The sequence below is a fragment of the Tenrec ecaudatus genome, chromosome 16 (assembly GCF_050624435.1).
Source record: "Tenrec ecaudatus isolate mTenEca1 chromosome 16, mTenEca1.hap1, whole genome shotgun sequence".
NCBI lineage: Eukaryota > Metazoa > Chordata > Mammalia > Afrosoricida > Tenrecidae > Tenrec > Tenrec ecaudatus.
Window position 1 is genome coordinate 88,001,531 of NC_134545.1, and position 23,616 is coordinate 88,025,146.

General features: G+C 49.8%; 1 protein-coding gene across 1 annotated transcript; it reads right to left on the bottom strand.

Moving 5' to 3' along the window:
- Positions 1 to 15,619: 15,619 nt before the first annotated feature.
- Positions 15,620 to 21,911, bottom strand: CALHM3 (calcium homeostasis modulator 3). The gene is made up of 3 exons (XM_075534936.1): positions 21,625 to 21,911; positions 18,926 to 19,181; positions 15,620 to 16,444 (listed from the first exon to the last, which is right to left on the bottom strand). Exons 1-3 carry the CDS (start codon positions 21,909 to 21,911, stop codon positions 15,953 to 15,955), a joined length of 1,035 nt encoding a protein of 344 aa, XP_075391051.1. The 3' UTR covers positions 15,620 to 15,952.
- Between the last annotated feature and the right edge of the window lie 1,705 nt (positions 21,912 to 23,616).

A 23,616-nucleotide genomic window follows, 5' to 3' on the forward strand; every position in this document is an offset into this window, starting at 1 on the left:
GTTTCAGTAATTCCTCTCAGTTACATTGCCCTTGATCAAGTCCTACCAGGCTTCCTACACCCTCTTTGCCACTGATTTTGGACCACTTGTTGTTCCCTTGTCCCTGGGTTTGTTAACACCACTTCCTTTCCCCCACCTCCCCCTCTCGAGTGTCCCCTGGAGCTGTTGGTCCCATGGTTTTCTCCTCTCGATTGTTTATCCCACCTATCTTATCTAGAGAGACCTGCAGAGAGAATAATATGCACAAAAACAAGACAGCAAAACAAAGCAACAAAAGAAAACAAGACGACAAAATATCAATGACAAAAAAGAGAGAAAAACCTGTAAATAGTTCAAGGTCTGTTTGTTAACCTTTAGGAGTGTTTTCCAGTTGAGTCTGATGGGGTGCCACACCCTGGCCCCAAGGTCTATTTTTGGTATCCTTGGAACTTCCTTGCTCTGCTCCCCTTGCTGTTCTGTTGCACACCCTTAGTGTTTTGCCTCAGTGTGGTGGGGTCAGATTGGACACAATTCCTACACTGTGTCTCCAGTGTTGTCTCCTTTAGGGCTATGGGTCAGCGAGGGATGTAGTGTCTTATAGTGGGATCAGCCATATGGTCCACTCTGTGCATTGGCTGCTCTGAGCGGGAATATCGTCCTAAGGGTTGGTGGGTCAGGATGCTCCACTCTCTCTTCCTCCCCCTTCATTTGCTCCTGTGTGCTCTGATCAGAAATGTCCCTCTTCCTGAGCTGTAACTTCAGTGCTGTCCTCTGAAGTGAATTCTTCTGAGGAGGGGTGGTTGTCCACATAGTTGGGATTGGGTCTGTCCCTCCTCTTTCTATCAGGTCACAGATCATGTTGGATTAGTGTCTACCCTACTCCTTTATGACCTCAGGTTAACTATATCTATAAAGATGCTATTTTTTGAATAAGCTCACAGTTGCTGGGGTCTAGGACTTCAACATATCTTTTTGGGAGGACACAAACACTGAATATTCTATGTTCATTGTCTTTCTTAATACTTTGTGTTTTATTTTTGTTATCACAGGTCTAGAACGCAGGGAAAATATAATCATTTTTGTCCACACCAGGCTCCATATCCCACTGTGATTGAGTCAGTCCTGACTTACAGTGACCCTACAGGACAGGATAGAAGAGCTCCGAAGGGTTTCCAAGGCTGTACATCTCCTTCCCCTCCTCCTCCTCCTTCTACTACTTCTTCTTCTTCTTTTTCTTCAGTTTAAGCCTGCTCCTTCTTTCTCCTATGGGGTGGCCAGTGAGTTCAAACCACCAGACTTTCAATTAGCAGCACGATGTTCCACACACTGCACCATGGGGCCCCTTAGGCACCAGACCAAACCAGAGAAACCACATACAATACCATCGAGTTCATGTCACTTTATAGCGACCCTACAGGGCAGGGTAGAACTGCCCTGTGAGTTTCTGAGATTGTAACTCATTTTGGGAGTAGAAAGCCCTGTCTGTCTTCCGAGGAGCTGCTGGTGGCTTTGAAGTGCCAACCTTGTGGATCACGTCCTCACTCATAATCACCACGCAGCCAGGAGCTCCTCTTGGAGACCCCCATAGGGCAGTTCTGTCCCATGAGGCTGCTGTGGGTCAGGATCTGGATAGCAGTGAGCGCCTCGGAAGGGTGGAGGTGCAGTGGGGTACAGTAGGGGTGCAGTGATGGGGAATGGAGAGGCTAGGGGAGAAGATGGGAGAGGCCTAGCTGAGGCCATGCTGTCAGTGACAGCAGAGGGGCACAGATCACATGGACGTGCCTACCTGGGGAGACCTCTCAGCTTCTGGGGTCACCCTCCTGGACCAGCCCCTCTCACTCTGCACATTGGCTCAGTATTTCATTTACTGAGAACTCTGGCTTTTCCTGTCACAGAGCTGTGAAGGGCAAGCTGAGCTGCAACCACCTGGGTGCACGCCTCAACCCGGCCACAGACTAGCCAGAGAGCTTGGGCGAGAGAGGTCACCTCCAAGTGCCTCCGTCATCCTCCCACCCAAGTGCCTGCCGCTCTGTCTGTTGGGCGGACTCGATGACTTGGGTCAAGAGCGGACCACAGACTCTGTGCCCAGTGACCTTTCACCCAAGATGGCAGCACGGTCCACAGCTACTGTCGTGCAGATGCAAATGATCTGACCATCTCTGCACTGGAACCGTAGGAGCACACGCAAGGACTCTGTGTTAGCTTCTGATTGCACCTGTAACACGCCTGTAACACGCTTAGTGTCTTCAACCAACACAGACCCTTCTCTTTCAGGCCTGGAGGCCAGAAGGGCACATGGAGGGAAGTTTCCAGAAACCAAGGGAACCCGGCTTCCTTGGCGGCTCGGGAAGAGCCTGTTTCCTTGCTGGCAGCACCTTCCCAGGCTCATGGGCTCACCTCCCTCCAACCTGTTTCCACCCTCACGTCTCCTTGGGCTCTGACCTTCTTGTTTATTTATTGTATTAAAAGATCATTTTATTGGGGGCTCTTACAGCTCTCTAACAATCCAACCATTGGTTGTACCAAGCACATTTGTACACATGTTGCCATCATTATTTTCTAGACATTTACTTTTTATTTGAGCCCTTGGTATCAGCTCCTCTTTTTTCCCTCCCTCCCCTCTGCCTCCCTTCATGACCCCTTGAGAAATTGTAAATTATTATGTAAATTATTATTATTTCCATATCTTAACACCAACCCCCTGTTTCCCTTCCCCCACAGTTTCTGTTGTTCATCCCCCGGGGTGTGTACGTGCATGTGTGGTTAGGTGTCAATGATTGCGATCATTGACACCTCTTCCCACTCTCTTCTCCCTGCCCTCCCCATTACCCTCCTACTACTCCCATTTCTGTTCCTGAATTCTGGGTGTCTGACCTTCTTATAAGGACTCTGGGATTGTTGGGAACCCACCATATAATCCAGCATAATCTCCCGACTCAAGACCCTTAACTTCATCACATTGGCAGAGTCCCTGGGACCATGTGAGGGAGTATATTCACGGGCTCCAGGGGTCAGTCAGGATGAGGGTGTTTTGAGACTCGCTGCTCTGTCCACTATAACAGGGCTCTTTCCTAGTGTATCCCATGGTGCTTTGGGTCTTCTTCCCCTTGGTCCTAGGACACAACACCAAGTGGAAGTGACCAACTGAGTGCCAACACCCCACTCAAAATTCTCAAGAATGTGGGCTGAAGCTTGCTCATAGTCACCACTGTGGAATAGGTACCAGCCTGCCCCCTCCTTCAACCACTTCCTGCCCTCAGAGATGTTGTCCTGACACCTGCCCCAGTGGTACCCGACTCACCCAATATGGAGGAGTCGTGGGTGTCATGAAAAGCAGCTTGCAAAGCACCTCGCTCCCCTCCCCCTCCAGGATACCAGGTGCTGCGCAGACCTCTAGGGAAATGGCCAATTTGCATGAGAGAGCTGAGTGTATGCTACTCAAGTGATGTTGCTCCCAACCAGCCACTGCTGGGGCATTCAGAGAATAGGGCAAAGGGGCAGGCAGGGGCCACTGCGAGACCGAGACGGAGCTGCCAAGATCTGTACTGTCAGGCGGTATTATTGGAGCTGTGACATCTTCGCCCAAGAAGGTTGCTAAAGATGACATGGTGGAGGTATCTCACGTCCTGTCATTTCACAAGGGAGGAGGAGACTCAAGACCAATAGCCCCAAGGCTGAAAGGCAGGGGTCAAATAATGTTTTTATCTCCCAATTAAAAAAGAATTCTGACACCAGGTGTCCCTGCCTGCCCTGGCACTCTTTCTCTCTGCTGGACTTGATAATTTGCTGCAACAGCCACCCAGAGCACGCGGGTCATGGTCACAGTGATAAGGATTTATTAGGGAAATAACAGGTTATGAGGGAAATTCAGGATCAGAAATGATCCGGATACAGTTCTTTTAAAAATCATTTTATTAGGGGTTCATATAACTCTTATCACAATCTATAAACACATCAATTGCACATTTGTACATTCACTGCCCTCATCATTCTCAAAACATTTGCTCTCCACTTAAGCCCCTGGCATCAGATCCTCAATTTTCCCCCGCCTTCTCCCCTCCCCTCCCCCCTCCTTCGGTTGACCTCCATATGTCTTTGCTTGAGTGAGACGTCTATCTTCACTGTGTTGTGTCATGGGCATTTTGGGTTTATTTTGTATAGCCCAGCCTCACTGACTAAAATGCAGGGGGTTCTGCTCTGCACGTCACATTACCAAACAAGAGTGCCCTGAGTCCATCTAGCTCCTAGATGCCTCTCCATCTCTGCTCCTCACCTAACCCATGCCCGTTGACACTCTAGCCTACTGTTCACACTGACATCTGCCCCTCCTCACCCCATTTCATGTAACAGAACTGCCTGTGGCCAGTTCTTTCAAAAGTGGACATCTGTGGTGAAGAAAGCTGATGGCACCTGGCTATCAAAAGAGATAGCATCTGAGGTTTTAAAGGCTTGCAGGTAAACAAGCTCAGAAGCAACAAAGCCCACATGGAAGAAGCACACCAGCCTGTGTGACCACGAGGTGTAGAAGGGACCAGGTATCAGGCATCAAAGAACAAAAACTCGTATCAGTGTGTGCCCACCTTCCCGATATGATCACTGAAGACAAAGTGGGTACATAAGCAAATGTGGTGAAGAAAGCTGATGGTGCCTGGCTATCAAATGATATCGTGTCTGGTGTCTTAGAGGCTTGAAGATAAACAAGCAGCCACCTAGCTCAGAAGCAACAAAGCCCACATGGAAGAAGACACCAGCCTGTGTGACCACAGGTGTCGAAGGGATCAGGTATCAGGCATCAAAGAACAAAAAATCGTATCATAGTGAATGAGCGGGGGAGTGCAGGGTGGAGACCCAAAGCCCATTTATAGGCCATTGGACATCCCCTTACAGAAGGGTCGCGGGGAGGAAATGAGCCAGTGAGGGTGCAGTGTAGCTACGTTGAAACATACAACTTTCCTCTAGTTCTTTAATGCTTCCTTCCCCATCCCCCACTATCATGATCCCAATTCCACCTTACAAATCTGGCTAGACCAGAGGATGTACACTGGTACAGATCGGAACCAGAAACACAGGGAATCCAGGACAGATGAACAGTTCCCTCAGAACCAGTGGTGAGAGTGGTGATACCGGGAAGGTAGAGGGAAAGTGGGGTGGAAAGGGGAAACAGATTACAAGCATCTACATATAACCTCCTACCTGGGGGACGGACAACAGAAAAGTGGGTGAAGGGAGATGTTGGATAGTGTAAGATATGACAAAATAATAATAATTTATAGATTATCAAGGGTTCATGAGGGAGGGGGGAGCAGGGAGGGGGAAAATGAGGAGCTGATATCAAGGGCTCAAGTAGAAGGCAAATGTTTTGAGAATGAGGATGGCAACAAATGTACAAATGTGCTTGACACAATGGATGAGTTGTACCGGCCCCAACAAAATGATTTTTTAAAAGTGGACATCTGACTATACGTATCGTTCATTACTTACTTCCCTCCAAGCGCTGAAGTTCAGTTCCCTAACAGGGCCTCTATGAGATTTGGAGAGAGCTGATCATACACCTCCAATCACACACCTCTCCAGGGCTACCCTCCTCTCATTACCTGGCTGCGTGGTGGCTCTCCAGCCTGCTTCCAGTTCCTTATGCAGGATAGACTGCTTCCCCCTCAGGACATTCAGACATGTATCTTTCTCTGGAATGCTGCACTTTTGACTCTTCACCTGAGAAATTGCTTTTCATCCTTAAGATCTAAATGGTCACTTCTTGGGAGCGCCTTCCTTAACCCTCGGCTTAAATAAGTCCTGCCGATCTAGGCTTTCATAGGTCTTTGGAGGTACCTCCCCTTCACAACATGATTATGGTTTCATTTATGACTTGGAATGTGCTTCTTGAATAGCTGAGGGCCCCATTGCACTATACAGGCCAAGAGGCCTACATTTGTTTGGTACATATTCCAGATGCCTAACACAGAGCGCCTGATACATAGTAGATCATTGATGAAGCTTTGGATTCATGCATGCATTAATAAGTAAGCCAGTTAAAGAGGCAAGCCTCGGACCCAGAAAAATACGCAAGGAGACAAGAATTCAGACACAAATAGGAAACAGAACTGGACATTCTGGGGCTGAGCTTCCCTCCATGATCAGTCTCTGAACAATCACTTCAGACAGGGATCTTGCCTGTGCTCTGCGCTTGGCTCTTTCCGGCACTCATGGGATTCTCTTGCCTGGCTTCTGAGATGGCTCTCACTCATATACCCAGTGGATTGGCAAAACTGATCAATCCCCTCAATCCCCTCTCTTCATGTTTCACATACCTTCTTTTCATGGCCCCACTCAATCACGTGGGGGGAATTACACAGATAGAAGTGCTACTGAAGTAATTTCACTTCACCACAAGGGTCTGTTTCATTTTCTCACCAACACCGTAATCCAAACACACAAGTTCCTCTCCGCTCTTTGTTGTTCATTGTCCATCTTTGAGATGCGTGGGAGGCCATTGAAAATATCATGGTGTGTTGGTCTGGGTAGACTACAGAAACAAACCCAGAGGCACTCATATGTGTATAGGAAAGAGCTTTATATACAAGAGCAATGGAATATTGAGAAAACATCCCAGCTCAGTCCAGATCAAGTCCATAAGTCTGATATTAGCCCATATGTCCAGTACCAATCTATAAAGTCCTCTTCAGACTCACAAAACACATGCAATGATTCCAAATGCAGGAAGATCACAGGCCAGTGGGCAGATAGTCTTTGGATCCAGTGACAGTGCAGTGGAAGCATCTCAGTGCTGGCGTGGGTCTCCACGTGGCTCCTCCAGGGCCAGGGCTCTCTCTGCCATCAGCACAGCTCCATGCGTCTTGTCAGTAGAGTCTCTCAGGGAGTGTGCGTGTGTCCCACCTCCATTGAGCTACTTAACTCCTTCATGCCTCCAAATGCGGTCATCAAGCCGTGACCTGATTGACAGGTCAAACTCCACCCCTTTGCTCCTAAATCTCAAATGGACAACAGATTATATAACTACCACACATGGCTCAGGTCAGACCCACCCTAATCTTTGCCCTATAACTCTTCAAAGAGGTCTTCTACAGCAAGTTTGCCTGATGTAAGATGTCATTTAACATCTTCGTTCTTTCTTCTTCTTTTTTTGAATCATTTTATTGGGGGCTCATACAACTCTAATCACAATCCATATGTACATCAATTGTATAAAGCACATTTGTACATTTGTTACCCTCCTCATTCTCAAAACATTTGTTCTCCACATAAGCCCCTGGCATCAACTCCTCACTTTTCCCCCTCCCTCCCTGGTCCCCCTCCCTCATGAACCCTTGATAATTTATAAATTATTATTTTGTTGTTTCTTACACTGTCTGACGTCTCCCTTCACCCACTTTTCTGTTGTCCATCCCCGGGGAGGAGGTCATACTCTGTCTTTTTGTTTTCTCTTTCTCTCTCTCTCATCTCCCCTCCCCACCCCACCCTCGGTCTTGCTCCATGTCTCTCTGCCTGCGTCCTCTCTTTGTTCTTTCAATGCAACGTGTCATTGGACTTCTGGACTTCTGCTCCCATGGGTGTTGATTGTGAATCCAAGGAAAATGCATTCCCTGACAACAGCCATCTTTTCTCTGTGTATCATGACATATACTGGCCCGCTTGTGAGAATGTCTGCCTTTATGTTGAAGGGTACGGAGCCCATGCTGAAGGCTGCAGTCTTTGATCTTCATCAGCAAGTGCTTCACGTTTTCCTTGCTTTCACACCAGCCTGTTGGGAAAGGTATCAGAGCTTAAACTGTGGACCCCCCATTTGTAGAAGGTTATGGATGGTAGTGGGATTCCGAAATCCATCTACAGAGGATCTCGTCAGATTAAGCCTCGGGCAGATCCCTTCTGACCCTAGTCGAGGGATGAGAATAGTCTGGCTATTGTGAACTTGGTGATGGTGTGTAGATCTACAGTATAAGATGATACCTGGTCATTTGCTCTCTCTCTCTCGGCCCATCCTGGATTTGTACTAGGTATAAGTATTTTTTTGCTTGTTTCTCGACAGAGGTTTTTCTCTTTGGTTTATTTTAATATCCCCAATTTTCTTTTCTTGCTTGCTTTAAATAAATAAATAAATAAATATATATATAATATATATATATATATAATATATATATATATATATATATATACTGTTTTCTCACTTTCTATATTTTGGTATACAAGGGGGTACCCACCCAAAAAACACGGAGTTTTTTTTCCCAAAGCTACGTATTTTTTTTAACAAAACAAACTTATCAACTTCAAAGTACTCTCCATTACCCATAATACATTTGTCAAATCTACCTTCTCATTCTTGACAACATTTTTCAAACTCATCTGTTTAGATGGCTGATAGCACCTCCTTTGTTTTTTTCCTTCACCTCTTCTAGAGAGTCAAATCACTGTCCTTCCATGTCCCTCTTCACTCACAGAAACAAAAAGAAGTCATGTTGTTCTTGTTTTATGGTTTTGTTGGTGTTGACTTTCTTTGTTGTTTTATTTGGCTTTGCCTGGTTTTTGCACTTATTAATGTACCTGCATGTCTATCTAGATAAGATAGGCAGGATAAACAATTCAGAGATGAAAAGAACGCGACCAATGGTTCTGGGGGATATGAGAGAAGGAGAGGTGGGAGAAAGTAAAAGGGTCGGGGGGAGAACCAACCCAGGGATAAGGGAACAACAAGTGAACTAAAATCAATAGAGAGAAAAGCGTAAGATGCCTAGTGGGGCTTAATCAAGGGAAATGTAGCAGCGAGGAATTACTAAACCCAAATGAAGGGCAAACATGATGGTGGGACAAGAGGAAAGTAAAAGGAAATAGAGGAAAGAACCAGGAGGCAAGGGACATTTACAGAGGTCTAAAAACAGGCAAGTAGGTATATAAACAGGTCCATGTTTCAGATGAACATTGGGACTTCACTCGAGTGCTTCCTCAACACAAGAATGCTTTGTTCTAACAATCTGGCATTCTGTGGTGCTCACTAAAGACAAATGTGAACATAAACAAATGTGATGAAGAAAGCTGATGGTATCCGGCTATTAAAAGATATAGTGTCTGGTGTCTTAAAGGCTTAAAGATAAACAAGCAGCCATCTAGCTAAGAAGCAACAAAGCCCACATGGAAGAAGCACACCAGCCTGTGTGATCATGAGGTGTCGATGGGATCAGGTATCAGGCATCTAAGACCCAGAACAAAACCATACCCAATGTGAATGGGGTATGGGGGGAGGCATGGAGTGGAGATCCAAAGTCCATCTGTATACAATTGGACATCCCCTCATAGAGGGGTCACGGGAAAGAGATGAACCAGTCAGGGTGCACTATAGCATCGATGAAACACACAAATTTCCTCTAGTTCGTTGGTGCTTCCTTCCCTCCACTATCATGACCACAATTCTACCTTGCAAATTGGATTAGACCAGAACATGCGCACTGCTACAGATAAGAGCCCGAAGCACAGGGAATCCCAGATAGATAAACCCCTCAGGGCCAACAATGAGAGTAGAGATACCAGGAGACTTAGGGGAGGGTGGGGGGAGAAAGGGGCAATCTATCACAAGGATAAATCTAGAACCCCCTCCCATGGGGGGGGGGGCGAATAAAGGAAAAGTGGGTGAGGGGTGACAGAGGACGATGTAAGATATGAAAATAATAATCTATAACTTATCAAGGGTTTGTGAGGGAGGGCAGGTGGGGAAGGGAAGGGGAAGAAATGAGGAGCTGATATCAGGGGCTCAAGTGGGAAGAGAATGCTTTGAAAACGATGATGGCGCCAGGGGCTTAAGTGGAGAGCAAATGTTTTGAGAATGATGAGGGCAATGAATGTACAAATGTCCTTTACACAATTGATGTGTGTATGGATTGTGATAAGAGATGTATGAGCCCTCAATAAAATGATTTTACAAAATTAAAAAAAAGAATCTGCAAAATGAAGAGAGGAAGATGGTAATGTAATAAAAACATTACAACAGTGGCGGGAAAAAGAGAAAATGATGATGGCAGCATATGTGCAAATGTGCTTGACACACTGGATGAATGTGTGGATTATGATAAGAGATGTGAGAGCCCCCAATAAAAGTATTTTTTTAAAAAGAACAAAAGAGAAGTGTGAATAAAAGAGTAATGGAGAAGAGAGACTGCAGCCTTTACCCACGTAAAATGTCCTTTACGGCATAAATACTGACACGATGTATGTATATATATATATATATTGTGATTAGAGCTGTATGAGCGCCCAATAAGATGATTTAAAAAAAAGAATTTGCACAGAGCGAGGTCAGGTGAGTCAGGTGTGTGGGGTAAGAGGGGCATGCTGCTTTTTGCCCAAAACTGGTGCACTGAGATGGCTGTGTGAGCCTGGGCATTGCCGTGGCAGCAAAACCAGTCCCCTGTCTGCCACAAATCAGGCCTTTTTGTTGCACATTGTTATGCAATATTTTCAGATTAATAGAAAGCTTAATTAACAGTTTGATCTGGGGAACAAATTCCAAATGCACTGCCAGCCGACATTTTTGTCTTTTGGGGAAGTTGACAGATGTCCAGGATGGGTTCGTCATCTCAATCGACATTTCACCTTTTTTGAACGGAGAAAACCACTGGTACACTTGAGTTCTCCCCCATAGCTCTGTCCTTGTAAGCTGTGTTCAACATCACAACAGCTACATGCTGTTCTCTTAAAATGGCCATAACAAAAAACAAGGGTTGAGAGAAACTGTTTTTATGAAAAACTTCACGGTGACCAAAGAGAACCTTTCCAGGTGACACCACTGTGTGCACTAACACAGAGTGGCTTGATGCTCACCTAGCGGGAAAAATGTGTACTACAAAAGCTCTGCTCTGCCCAGAGAAGTTCTTATTTTTGGGGAAGGGGCAGGGATACCCCTTGTATGCTCTGGCTTTTGAGGCACAGAAGGGGCAGATGTATAGGGATGGTAATTGATACGATAGCTTGACTGGATGGTGGCGGGGTGGGGGAGGTGAGGAGAATTGGGAGTAAACAATGCATATGGGAGGAGGGAAGATGCACTAGAACTGAATTTGGTGATGTATATACAACTCTTAAATATGACTGAATCATGGAAGTGTATGATACGTGAATTATATTGCAATAAAACTATGGGGGGGGGAATTTTTCCTTGCTTTCAGCAAGCAAGTTTGTGTTAGCTGTATATTATATGCAGGTTGCTGATAAGCCTCCCTAGAAGCCTGATGTCACATTCTTCTTCATATAATCCAACTTTTGGAATGATTTGCTCAGCCTACAGATTGACTACGCATAGTGAAAGGATTCAACCCTGATGCATATCTTTTCTGATCTTAAACCACTCAGATCCTTGTTTTGTTCAAATGATTGCCTCTTAGACTATGCACAGGTACTGCAAAAGTACCACCAAGTGTTCTAGAATTTCCATTCTTTGCAACATTGTTTGTTATGAGCCACACTGTCGAATGCCATTGAATAGTCTATAACACATAAGGAATCATCTCTCTAGTAGTTCTGCTTTCAGCCAAGGGACTCATCTGACATCAGCAATGATCTCTCTCGCTTCCAGCCTCTTCTGAATGTAGCTTGTGTTTCTGGGAGTTCCTTTTTTACATACTCTGCAATTATTCTTGAATGATCTTCGGCAAAATTTTACTTGTGTGTGATATCAATGACATTGTTCGATAGTTCCCTGAATGACACTGCTAATTCCTACATTCTGATAAGTCACCTTTTTTGGGGGGATAGGCACAAAGATTGACCAGTTGGCCAGGCAACAGGCTTCCAAATTTTGGGCACCCCCAGTGCTGTCTTGGTGTGCCATCCCATTTCACTTGGTGTTTGGCCAAGTCCTGGAGTTTTGATTCTCACCAATCCCTTCAGTGAAGCTTGGGACTTCCTCCTGCAGTACCATCCATTCTTGGTCATATGCTACCTCCTGAAATGGGTTGACCATTGACTAATTTTAGGGGTGACTATGAGTTGGAATCAAGTCTAAAGATTTCTGTGAATCAGAATCATCTTGGGGCACCTAACAACAACACCTATCTAATAACCCTCTCAGGACTGTAGCCAACCAGTCAATGTTTGCTGAATGAACCACCTATGCTGTTCCTTCTTCCAACCCCATGCCTTTGTGGTGGACGTTTCCCCTTTGATGTGCTATTTCGCTGCCTCCCCTTCCCCCAGACATCTACCTTCATTTGTCAAATCCTCCTCATCCTTCAACCCCCCCCCACCAAACAGACAAACAAACCAAAAAACCAATTTCACTGCCACTGAGTCTATGCTGACTTATAGCAGCAACCCCATAGGACAGGGTAGGTAGAACTGCCCCGTGAGTCTCTGAGGCTGTAACTCTGTATGACCCACTCAAATGGCACCTCCTTCAGGAAGGTGCCCCCAGTGTGGAAGAATTACTCTCTCTGTCGAATCCCTGTGGCCTGCCTCAATGATGTGCTTAGACCTTTTGCTTTGGATCGAATTATTTTTGCTTTCATCTCTGCACACAGCCAGATACCTCTGTTCCCTTGCCAGGTAGTGAGCGCTTTAGGGGAAGGAGCAGGCCATGTGTGTCTTGTAGGTAGTCGGACAGGGAGTTGTCTCTGTCTATGCCAAGGCACCTGTGGTAGTCACCTAATCTGGTGTCATTTAAGGATTAAGAGTGTCGGGGTGGAGTCTAGGCTGTCAATCTAGAGGTAGCCAATGAGACGTTTGTGTGGCCATGGCCGCCTCCTGAGAATTCTGGGAAATCTGGTACTTCCTTCTTGGAGGTGGAAGACACCTATCTCTCTCGGTTCACTCCCTTGAAGACTCTCTACTGACAAGGCTGACTTCCTGTGAGGCATCCCTGAGGAGATGGCATATGGATGTACCCGATGCAGCCCTGAGAACTGGAATGGCCATGTGGAGACTCCTGCCGGCGCTGAGATGCTTCTCCCACCAAGGACTTTCTACCCACTGGCCTGGGATCTTCTGCATTCGGTGTCATTGCATGTGTTTCGTGAGTCTGAAGAGGACTTATAGATTGATATCAGAAATATGGGCTAATATCGAATTTATGGACTTGATCTGGACTGGGCTGGGATGTTTTCTCAATGTTCAATTAGTCTTGTATATAAATCTCTTTCTTATACACATGTGTGTCCATGGATTTGTTTCTCTAGTCTACTCAGACTAACACAGCACCCCTGAGGAGGTTGCTGCAGAGAATCAGGTAGCCCAGCCAGCCATAAAGGCGAGCACAAATTCAGGCCCTTGAGACAGGAAGCCAGTACACTTGGGAGGGCCCCAATCTAGGCCAGGTGGGCTTAATTCAGCCAATGGAGGCAACCAGTACCCTTGCCCATGCCTCCCAGCGGAAAGCCCCCAAAAGGCTGAAACTTGGAGCCCACCAGCTGCTCCTGGGCAGGTGGTTTCTCTGGCCTCAGGTCTGTCTCCACGTGTGGGTGTGAAGTGCCCCGAGGGTGTAAAACTCACATGTCTATCCTTTATAAAAACCCACTTGGATCACAAACCAGGCTTCAGCATGAATTCTTTCTCCTGTGAAACCAAGGTATTTCTCACCCTAGAAACCTAACATAGTCTCCATCCCCCAACCCTGCTTTCTATGCCGTAGGTGCTCAGCAAGGACTCGTTATCAGCACGCCAGTGTATTGATTACAGTCAGGGGCCACAGCTGGTCCAGACACTGCTTCCTTTCAGCCCCCAGCGGGGCCCCTGAGCTTCCTTTCCCCAGGCTGAAAGCTCACAGGTGCTGACTGGACACCCTCCTTCCTCCCTGCCCACCCCGTGGTGGATAACTTTGCCTAAATCTCATCCTGGCTCCATTTCGGCCATTGTAGGTATTTGCATGGCTTGACCACAGCCAGGAGGTCGGGCAGGTTGAACCTCAGCGATTGTCTGGTCTCACGGGGCCTCTTGGCAAGAGCTCAGGAGAACTGAGATTGCCTGGTAGAAGCTGCTGGGCTTCTGCGGAGGGGGGGGGGGGCGGGCGGTGGGCCCTCTGTGGGGTGTGCCTATCCTACTTCCCCAGGCCCCAAGGAGCAGAAAAGCAAGGGGAAGCCCCAGGTCTGCGCCTGTGTGGCCACCATGTAGGCTAATGGGAGGAATGAGCAAGGTGTGTGTGTGTGTGTGTGTGTGTGTGTGTGTATCTGTCGGCGGGGAGGGGCTCGCCCACAAACCCTTCCTGTTTGGGTGGCCATCGGTTGAGTGGCAGGTTCCCAGTAAGTTTAACCCTGGTGCTTCCTGGTCTTCTGTCCCTCTGCTGGACCCCACACCCATACTTAGCTGCAGGCCCTTGAATCTTAGAGTCCACCAACGCTAGGAAAGACAACCCTCATGCTGTCGAGTCCATTCAACTCACAGTGACCCGCAAGGAGAGGGGAGGACTGCCCCGTGGGTTTCCGAGATTGTAACCTTTTGTTTTACAGCGGTAGAAAGCCTCATCTTTCTCTAGTGGAGCTGGCTGGTGTTTTCCAACTGCGGACCTCAGTGTTAGAGCCCAACCTACAAGCACTAGCCCCTAGGGTACTACTCCAGGATTCACACACACACACACACACACACACACACACACACACACACACACACACACACACACAAGCACTAGCCCCTAGGGTACTACTCCAGGATACACACACACACACACACACACACACACACTCTCTCTCTCTCTCTCTCTCTCTCTCTCACACACACACACACACACACACACACACACACACACACACACACACACACGTCACTGGAGAAAGGCGTTACTTTCAAGCCAGTTTCAACTCCGGCATTGACGCAGAGCACTGAGCTCCGGGGGGTTTCCTAGATGAGACTTTTCAGAAGCAGATAGGCAGGCCTTTCTTCTGAACGTGCCTCAGAGTGGGGTTGAAGCCTTGACCTCTGCTCGTAGCCTGCTTGTGCCCTGCAGGGTCTAAAGATTGACCGCACACTGGGTGAAAGTCTCCTCACCCAAGTGCGCCAACCTCTTTCCAAGAGCAGTGGGTCGATGCCCAGAGGGGTGTATGGGTGGCAGTGATCTGCAGGACCCTGCGGGAGAGGCGGTGTCCTTACGAAAGGATCATGCTGAGGGCCAGGGCGAGCCTGGAGGTGGAGCGGATGGCAGCTAAGAGGCCACAAGCACCTGCGTATGGGAAGCCAGCCTGTGAGCCCAGAAAGGCTCTGGGTGGTGAAAGAGACAGGACCACGTTGGGCCACTCAGCCTGGGTTGGCCAGAAACCAAATGGGTGGGATTCAGGAAGACAGGAGCTGATGGTCAGTCCCATAACATTCAAAATCAGAAAAATCTCCACAGCGGGAAAAATCAAAAACTGCTCACTGGCAGTAGTTAGCAATAGGCACTGACTAGAACTCTCCCAAGGAGCTCAACAAGCAGACTTGGTTAGAACTCTGCCGAAAGTGGCACGAAGCCCAACCAGAACATGGAAACCCAGAGGGCAGACTCCTGGAGTAGGGTGGAGGGGATTCTTGACTCATTTTTTGCGTTTCATAAGTGGGATTAATCAAAGCTTCTTTATCGAGGCTCCTATGGGGGTACAATGAGCCACTATACATAAAGAAGTCAGAGCAATGCCTAGCACACAGTGTCCGCCATGTAAACATTATTTATTGTCATTATTAATTAGAAGCCAGACATCTAGGAACCAGAACCCATCATGGATCTATGTTGACTCTCGCTACTTGAAGTGTGGGCAACTGACCAGAAAGGCCAGGCCCCGTGTTAGCTCAGAGGCGTCCTGGTTGGCTTCACGTTTGCTATGCATTAATTACTCTCAAATCCCCAGGAGGCCACAGCGGACACTCTGGGAGCAATGGGGCTATTTTGGAAAGGAAGTCAACCAGGATTCGGCCCCTTGCTTTGAGGTCACTGCAGCCTGGAAAACCTCCCCCGCCCCAGTCCCTGCAGGCTTTTCTTATGGGATACTACCACTGTTGAGGCTGGAGGGAGTCCCTATACTTCTGTGTGCTGGGAAAGTCTGGCGTCTGGGGTCGCCGTGGGCGCGCGGTGGCTGAGGCCACCCTCGAGAAGCCTGGCAGATGACGAGAGGGCCAGGGGTGGTTTACTGGCATACCAGGTGCTCAGGAGGTGGTCTACCTGCTCCCGGCTGGAGATGGCCCGCAGGTGGGCCTTCCCGCTACCGCCATCCAGACCCTCCCCTGGCTCGGGAACCCCTAGGGGCTCGGGGTCCCGGCCTGTCTTGTCCTGGCGCAGCCCCAGCGCCTGCATTTCACTCTGCATGCTGGCGAAGAAGTGGAGCACGCAGCGGTGAGCGAAGTCGCGCGCATGCTCGCAGCAAGTCTCGTCGAAGAGTTTCTGCTCCAGGTCCACGTAATTGCTCCAGTACCGGCGCTGCAGAAGGACCGTCTGGTCGAAGCAGGGCCTCAGGCATCGGGCCAAGAAGGCTGTGACGATGAGCAGGAGGGTGATGCTCCAGCCAATGGCCTGGGGGTAGGGAGGCACAAAGGTGGGTGTGGATGCATGGTGTGGCAAGGGTGCTCCAGTCTCACCTAGCCTTTGTTCAACGAATCCATCCTCCCATTCAGTCATCCATTGGTTCATCTCAGTCATCCTCTATCTGTCCCTCTGTCCATCAACCTTCCTCCGATTCATCTATCTTACCTTCCAACCATCCTCCCATCCTTATACCTGTTATCTATCCAACCTTTTATCCATCCATCCATCGATCCATCCATCCATCCATCCATCCATCCACCACTCTCTCCTCTTGTCATGGATCAGATTGTGTCCTCCAAAAATGTGCGTCCACTTGGCTGGGCCATCCTTCTCAAAGCTTGGCAATTATATGATGATTCCCCCCTGATGTTATCTGATGTGTAAACCAATAAGAAGATTCAGAGTGGACTGCAGCACCCTTGTTTTCGTCACAAACCTAATCCGGTGTTAGGGGAATTTTCCTGGGGTGTAACCTGCAACATCTTTTATTTTATGAGATAGAATAAATGACAGAAGGAGAGAGAAGGGGACAGAGGCAGGGGTGGGGAAGTGGGGGACCAACTACCACCAAGAAAGAAGAATCAGGAGCTGAGCATGTGGAACCAAGACACATGGGGATCTCCAAGGCCCATATCTGTGTTGGATGGGGACAAGGACATTCCCCGGAGTCGAAGTGCCTTCTCCTGGGGCTGGCACTTTGCATGTGGACAGCTTGCTTCCCAAATTGTGAGACAGTGCATTTGTTTGTTACAGCCATCAGGAGAAGTCTTTCTGTTCTACAGCACTAGGGAATGAAGACACCTCTTTTTACTCCTCCCTTCATGTCGGCTGCCTTTGGGGACCACATGTGGGAGGCACCGAGGGCCTGGCCTTTGCTCGCACAGAGCTCACACTGTAGGGTGGGAAGTGGCCCGTGAAAGAGGGGACAGATGACTCAGCGCCACAAGGTCATGGGAATCCAGAGAGGGCACACCCAACCTGAGCTTGAGGACTCGGAGAAGACAGTGGCATTTCAGCTGAGGCCTGAAGGGTGAGTAACTGTATCCCCAGGGAACCGGTGCTCCGACTAGAAACCAGCAGGAGCAAACGTGTGAAGACACTGGTCGGAGCCCACACCGGGCCCACTCCTCCTCCTTTTCCCGAATGGAGATGCAGACATCCCTAGTCTCTCTGAGGGCACAGCCCATGCGCTTCCCACGGCACTATCTCAGGACTGGAAGAGACCAAGTCCCCTTTCTTCTGCAGGAGAGATTGGGGCCCAGAGGGAAGGGCTTGGCTAAGGTCACAGCCTGAACCAGAATCAAGTGTATTCTTTGGTTTTCTCTCCCCTTTGTTTTTCTCACCAGCTGGCATGTGCCAGTGGCTTGTCTCAGTTTCCCCAAGGGTAGAGTTCGTGTCTCTGTACTTTCCACCCTGTGAGTGGTGCTCTTTATGTAGCAGATTTATGCAAATATTTTTTGGTGGATGGAGCCCCAGGAAGAGGAATCGGTGGGAGGTAGCGACTACAGTCAGGCTAGGAGCGCTAGGGTTTGTTCCAGGATGATGGAGCTGGTGCCATGGGGTGAAGGCTTCAGGGTCAGGGGGGCAGTGAGGGACCTGCATTACTTAGAGGTGGTTAAGAGGGCTTGGAGTAGTGACGTGTGTATGTGTGCATTCGGATACCCAGCCTGCCTCTCACAAGCTGTGAGACCTTGCTTGGCCTTAGCAATGACACAACGAGAGCCTCAAGTCTCTTATCTGTGAATTGAGGCAATGAGGATTGTCCTGAGAATTCACTGAAACCATGCAAACCAAGAAGGGTCCCGGAGGTGCAGACAGTGCCCAGCCTGGCTGCTACCCCAACTATTGGTGATTTAGACCTGTCCAGAGACCCTGCGGGAGAAGCACCAGATGATCTCTTTCCATAAGGATTCCAGCCCAGAAACCCTCCTGGGAAGTTCGACTGCCACGTGGAGTCGAGATGAATAGGAATTGGCTCCAGGATGACCCCTAACAATCTCCCTAGCCATGCATATACGACTCTGAAAATGGTGCATGGCACAGAGACGTGCACTGTGAAGGATGGGATGGCATAGGATGGGGTTGTGGGCAGGGCAGGGCAACAGCGATTTGAACTCACCAGCCCTGCCCTGCAACTCAATCTCCTGGGAATGGCCCTAACCAAATCCTGGAGGGCATGGGGGTCCATTGTATGCTCTGGGGGAGTCAGGTGGGGAGGGGCAACCGAGGCCCTGCCCTGTGCAGTGAGTAGATCACACTGCTGATTCTCTGCCCGGAACCATATGTCTCCAGCAGTGGGTGAGCCCTCAGAAACCATCCCCCTCCCTCCGCTCCCTGTGGCACCACTTGGCAGGCACTTGGGACCGGGGCCTTTGGTGAAGGAACGTGAGTTGCACTGGTCTTGGGCTCCAGCATTGGCACACAGCCAGCAAAAGGACCGTGGTGGGGAGCACCGGGGTGACCAATTACCTGTGACAGGCACCGCAGGTAGCGAGACACTGCCTTCCGAGCAGGGCTGTCCCTCACCAGCTCATCCTCCTTGCAGGGCACCTTAGCCAGGAAGAGCTGCACCTGGCTGGGAGTCATGTTGGCGAAATCCAAAAACTTCTCGGGGTCCACGGAGCTGCTGAAGGCACACACAAGGCACTTCCCATCCAGCAGGGCCAGCAGGATCCAGACAAGAGGGGCAGCCAGAGCTCTCTGCAGCACAGAGGAGCACATATACCTGGGTGTAGAAGAAAGACGAGGTAGTGAAGGGCAGCCAGGATCCAGCTGCGGCAGAAAGGCTTTAGGAGGGATGCAAGGATGAACTTCCCTGGAGGACTGGGAAATATCAGCCTGTGTTGCATCGAAGGAATAGATGTAGCCGGACTGGGGGGACTGGGGATGGGTAGAGAGTCCTAATAGCAGTGGGCAGGGAAGAAATGGGGGGGAGGCCCTGGAAATCAGGACAGGAATTCTGGGGCCTTGGTCTTCTTCTTGAGGTACTCTGCCATGCCAGAGGCATCTACAGCATTGGCAATGAGTCCGTTAGAGTGGAGGGCCTCCTCTCTCTGCACCAGAGAGGAGCAGCCAGGAAGTGCTGGGGAGCTAACAGCTCCCAAGACCACCTGCAACCCAAAAGGAGCAGAACCTGGTGGATAAATCCCCTAGCTTCCTCAATCATCCTTGGGCCAATGTCGGGCGTGCTCTCTGTCCCCTCTCTGAGGGCTTTTGAAGCAGTAGCAGCTCTCCTTGCCCAGAGTGGCAGCTCACTGAGGATGACATTCTTTCTGGAACCTGCTTTGGGAGGAGCCTGAGCTAAGCGTAGGAGCCCTGGTGGGGTAGTGTAGTGGTTAGGCACTGCCCTGCGACTCACAAGGCCTGCAGTTTGAAACCATCAGCGGTTCCAGCGGAGAAAAGATAGGGCTTTCGACTCCTGTAAAAGGGTGGCAGTCTCGGAATCTCACGGGGGCAGTTCTGCCCTGCCCTGTAGAGTGACTCTGAGTCTGAGTCAGCATCAATTGATGGCAGTGAGTTTGGTTTGGGTTTGGCATTAAGTGGCGGGCTGCAGACCCTGCAATGGCTGGCCCCCGAGTCGATGGCAGGGGGGTTCATTTTGGTTTGAACTAAGCTAGCCCTTCCTAATAACTTGTCAGAGGCAGCCCTGCAAACACCTCCTTCAGCATCCGAAGAGCTGGGCTCAGGTGTCTGCCAACCACCCCTGCCCCTGTAGTGAGTGAGCTGGTCACTAGAGACTTGGGGAGCTGCACCCCCTGGCTCCAAGGAGGAGAGGCAAAGGGTACACCCAGCCCACGTGACCCACCATGGAAGGCTGAATCACAGGGAGCATGTATCCCCTTGGAGCATGAAGCAGATACTATCCAGGCACAGGGCACGGAGTTTCTGCCTTAGACTATATACAGAGAAAAATGGTGTATGCTGAGTGTGTGTGTGTGTGTGTGTATGCACACGCGCGTGCACATGCACATTCATATGGCCTACCCAGGCGCAAACTACAAGTCCGTTGTGGGCAGTGGCGGCACCGGCATGTTCTCTGGGGAGCCATGAGGTTAGGGGATGGAACCGGGGACTTGATGAAGCTACCTTTCAGTCCTTTGAGAAAACCTCAATAGTCCTCTTCAAAGAATAGGGGCAGGAAGAAGACTCTGAGTGGTCTAGAGGCCGCCAGGCTTCCCCATCCCTGCCCACAGACCTCGAATGCTTAGACATGGTCTCTGAAACACTTAGGGCAGCCAAGCGATGGGTCAGCGAGCCCAGACTAGCAACTGTCCACACCGCAGCCTAGCTGGGGGAGTTGGGCCAGGTCTGTGTCTCAGGTCCTCTGTCTGTGAGAGGGAGTCCGATAAAGGAGCCGATGGAGGGTGGGGGTGGGCATGCAGAGGTCCAGCACATGAAGCACTTGGCACAGAGTCCGAGCATAGAGTCGGCTAGTGAACATGACCCGTAATCTCCACCCACACTAACCATGCACCAGCTTCTGAGGAGCAGGGGTGCCAGCAGGTGCGGTCCCTCTCTCTTCGGAGGTTCCAGCAGTGGGGAGACCGGTTACTAGTTGAATCACTGTTTCTCACTGCAGGGGGATACTCTGTCAGGACATGATGGCTCCTGCCTGAGGGGAGGAATTCTTGGGGATCCTGTATTAGTCATGTGTGTTGGGGCAGACTGTCCACTGCCCACAGAAAGGTTGCCAAAGATAGGAGTAGACGCACCTGTTTTCAGAGTGGAACGTGGCAGGTGCTTGTAGAGGGAGGGTCATTGGAGGAGCCCCTGCCGATGCCCGTGGGGTGTGCGTACATGTGAGTTCAGTTCTGTGGTGTTGTTGGTGTGTGACTGTGGAGAGACCTAATCTGTTAGCAGAGCAGGATGGAGTCACCGGGCCTTGCTGGCTATTATCCTTATAGAAGCAGAGAAGGCCAGACCTGTTCTGAGGTGCCACGAGGGGGCTGAATCAACCATATTTTTTGTTACCAGCCGTTGAGGCCCCTTGGTTGGGGTTTGGGCATGTTGCTTTAAAACACCTGTGGGAATGAGCGGCTGGAGGATGGGGGAGCCCCTGCTAATACCCCTGGGTGGCCAGAGTTGGAGAGGCCTCTGGCAGTGCCTATGCAGGTGGGGAGTTGGGGGAGGCCCTGGCAGTGTCCCCCGGGGTACCTGGATGACCCCACCTGAGAATGCCTGGGTCCTTCTTTCGGCGCCCCACAGGCCGGCGCCACTCCTCAACCATCACCACGGACTGCCGGTTGGCGAGGAGACCACAGAGGAAAAGGGCGAGTGGAGGAGTCAGCAGCAGGCCCAGGCCGTAGAGGGTGTTGTAGCGAGCCAGGCAGGGGCAGTTGAAGTCGAAGGAAGAGTACAGCTTGATCGTGACCGCGGCCAGTAGCAGGCAGATGCCGTTCATCACCGACTCAGAGCTGGACTGGAAGTGCTGGAAGACCATACGGAATTTATCCATGGCTCTGGCTGGCTGGCTGGGTGGAGGCAGTCAGCCGGGGAGTAAGGGTTGCTTCTTTCTGGCCAATGCCAGGCCACTCTCCAGGCGAGCTTAGGGGCCCACAGTTAGTCTTGCTTTTCTTCCAAAGGCCTGAGAGCAAAAGTTGGAAGCTGTGTCTGGATTCCCACCAGCTATCCCAGGTCCCACAGAGAACTTAGGGCAGAGTCAGGCTCTCTCCACAAAGGCACCTGTGCTCCGGCTGATGAGCCCCTCAAGCCACTCCCCTATTTTCTGGGGAACGAGCCAGTGCTCTGTAATCAGTCAGTCTGAAGCATCTCTAGGCAAATGAGCTCCACCTTGTCACCCCATCCCTCCCAGCCCCCTCCCCCTTCTCTTCAAGGTTTGTATCCTCAGGCCAGACAGCTGTTGGGGCATTTCAGTGGAGGACAGGCAAATTCTGGGTGCAGTAAGACAAAGATGCTGATGGAGGCCCAATTATATTTTCTGGTCTTGATTAGAAAAACAACAGAAGTTGACAGCAACACAGCCCAGGGCAGTTTCATGTTGGCATTTGTGCTGAGAGGAACCTAATTGTTGTTGTTAGTTTCTTTCGCCCAATGAATCACTTCATATGGCACTTCCAGTTTTGTAACTCCCACAAAATGACTGAATGGAGCTATGCAAATGAAGTGCTTAAGGACCCCTGGTCATTGGTGAGTGGGACCATGCAAATACGATGTTGGGAACCCCCGAAGAGGACAGTGGTGGGTTACTGCCATACGACAAGCAAGCAGGGTGCGCTGAGGCAAGAAAAGTCACCGCCCATCAGAAGGCCCCTTCCAGGATGGAAAGTTAAAGGGATTAGTGAGTAGACAGCTTGGTATGCTCCACTTGTGGTGACTACCTGGGTCTTCTTGAAGAGTGGAAATTGGGGAGGTGTAGCAATGGAAAGACTGCCGAGTTTGGGCATGTTCCTACTGACTTAGCCGTGGGTGCTAGGGATGAGAGAGAGAAGGACGTGGCTGGTGTGAGGTGCGGGGAATTGTGTGGACTTCCGAGGCCATGCTGGCACCCAGTGACCTGGCTCATGTGGCACAGGGATGAAAATCTAAGCAAAAGGAAGGAAAGGTGTTTGGTATCATGAGCTGGTATACATTGTTGTAATTTGATGGTTTGCTCTGGACTGGAGCTTGCTTTGGATACGGATGCTTAAAGCTTCAACTGGAACAAAAGATTCTTTAGATCCAGGCACATGCTTGTTTATCTCCTCAGATTAATGACTTTGAGTCCTAGTGACCCTGTAAGTCAGAGCAGACCTGCCCCTGTGGGTTTCTGAGACTGTAGCTCTTTATCGTAGTGCAAAGCCTCGTCTTTCTCCGGGTAGAGCTGCTGGTCATTTCCAACTGCTGACTTTTCAGTGACCCATCCAACTCGAAACCACTACACCACCACCACTGCCACTGCCACTGCCACCACTCCACCACCGCCACCACCACTGCCACCACTCCACCACCACTGCCACCGCCACCACCACTCCACCACTGCCACCACTACCACTGCCACCAGGGCTTTCCCACAAGTGTGACAGGGGTGGGCAATTTAGACATCGACTATCTAAAATGGGGAGATTAAAAGGCATGAAGTGCCTGGTTTATACATGTTTGTGGACATGCTTAGTTCTAAAATGAAGGCGACAAGGGAGGAACCCCACTCAATAGATGTAGTT

Coding starts and splice junctions, on each gene's coding strand:
- CALHM3 (XM_075534936.1), bottom strand. CDS start 21,911: ATGGATAAATTCCGTATGGTCTTCCAGCACTTCCAGTCCAGCTCTGAG. Junction 19,182..21,624: donor AAGGACCCAGGCATTCTCAG/GTGGGGTCATCC, acceptor TTCTACACCCAG/GTATATGTGCTCCTCTGTGC. Junction 16,445..18,925: donor ACCTGCGGTGCCTGTCACAG/GTAATTGGTCAC, acceptor CCCTACCCCCAG/GCCATTGGCTGGAGCATCAC.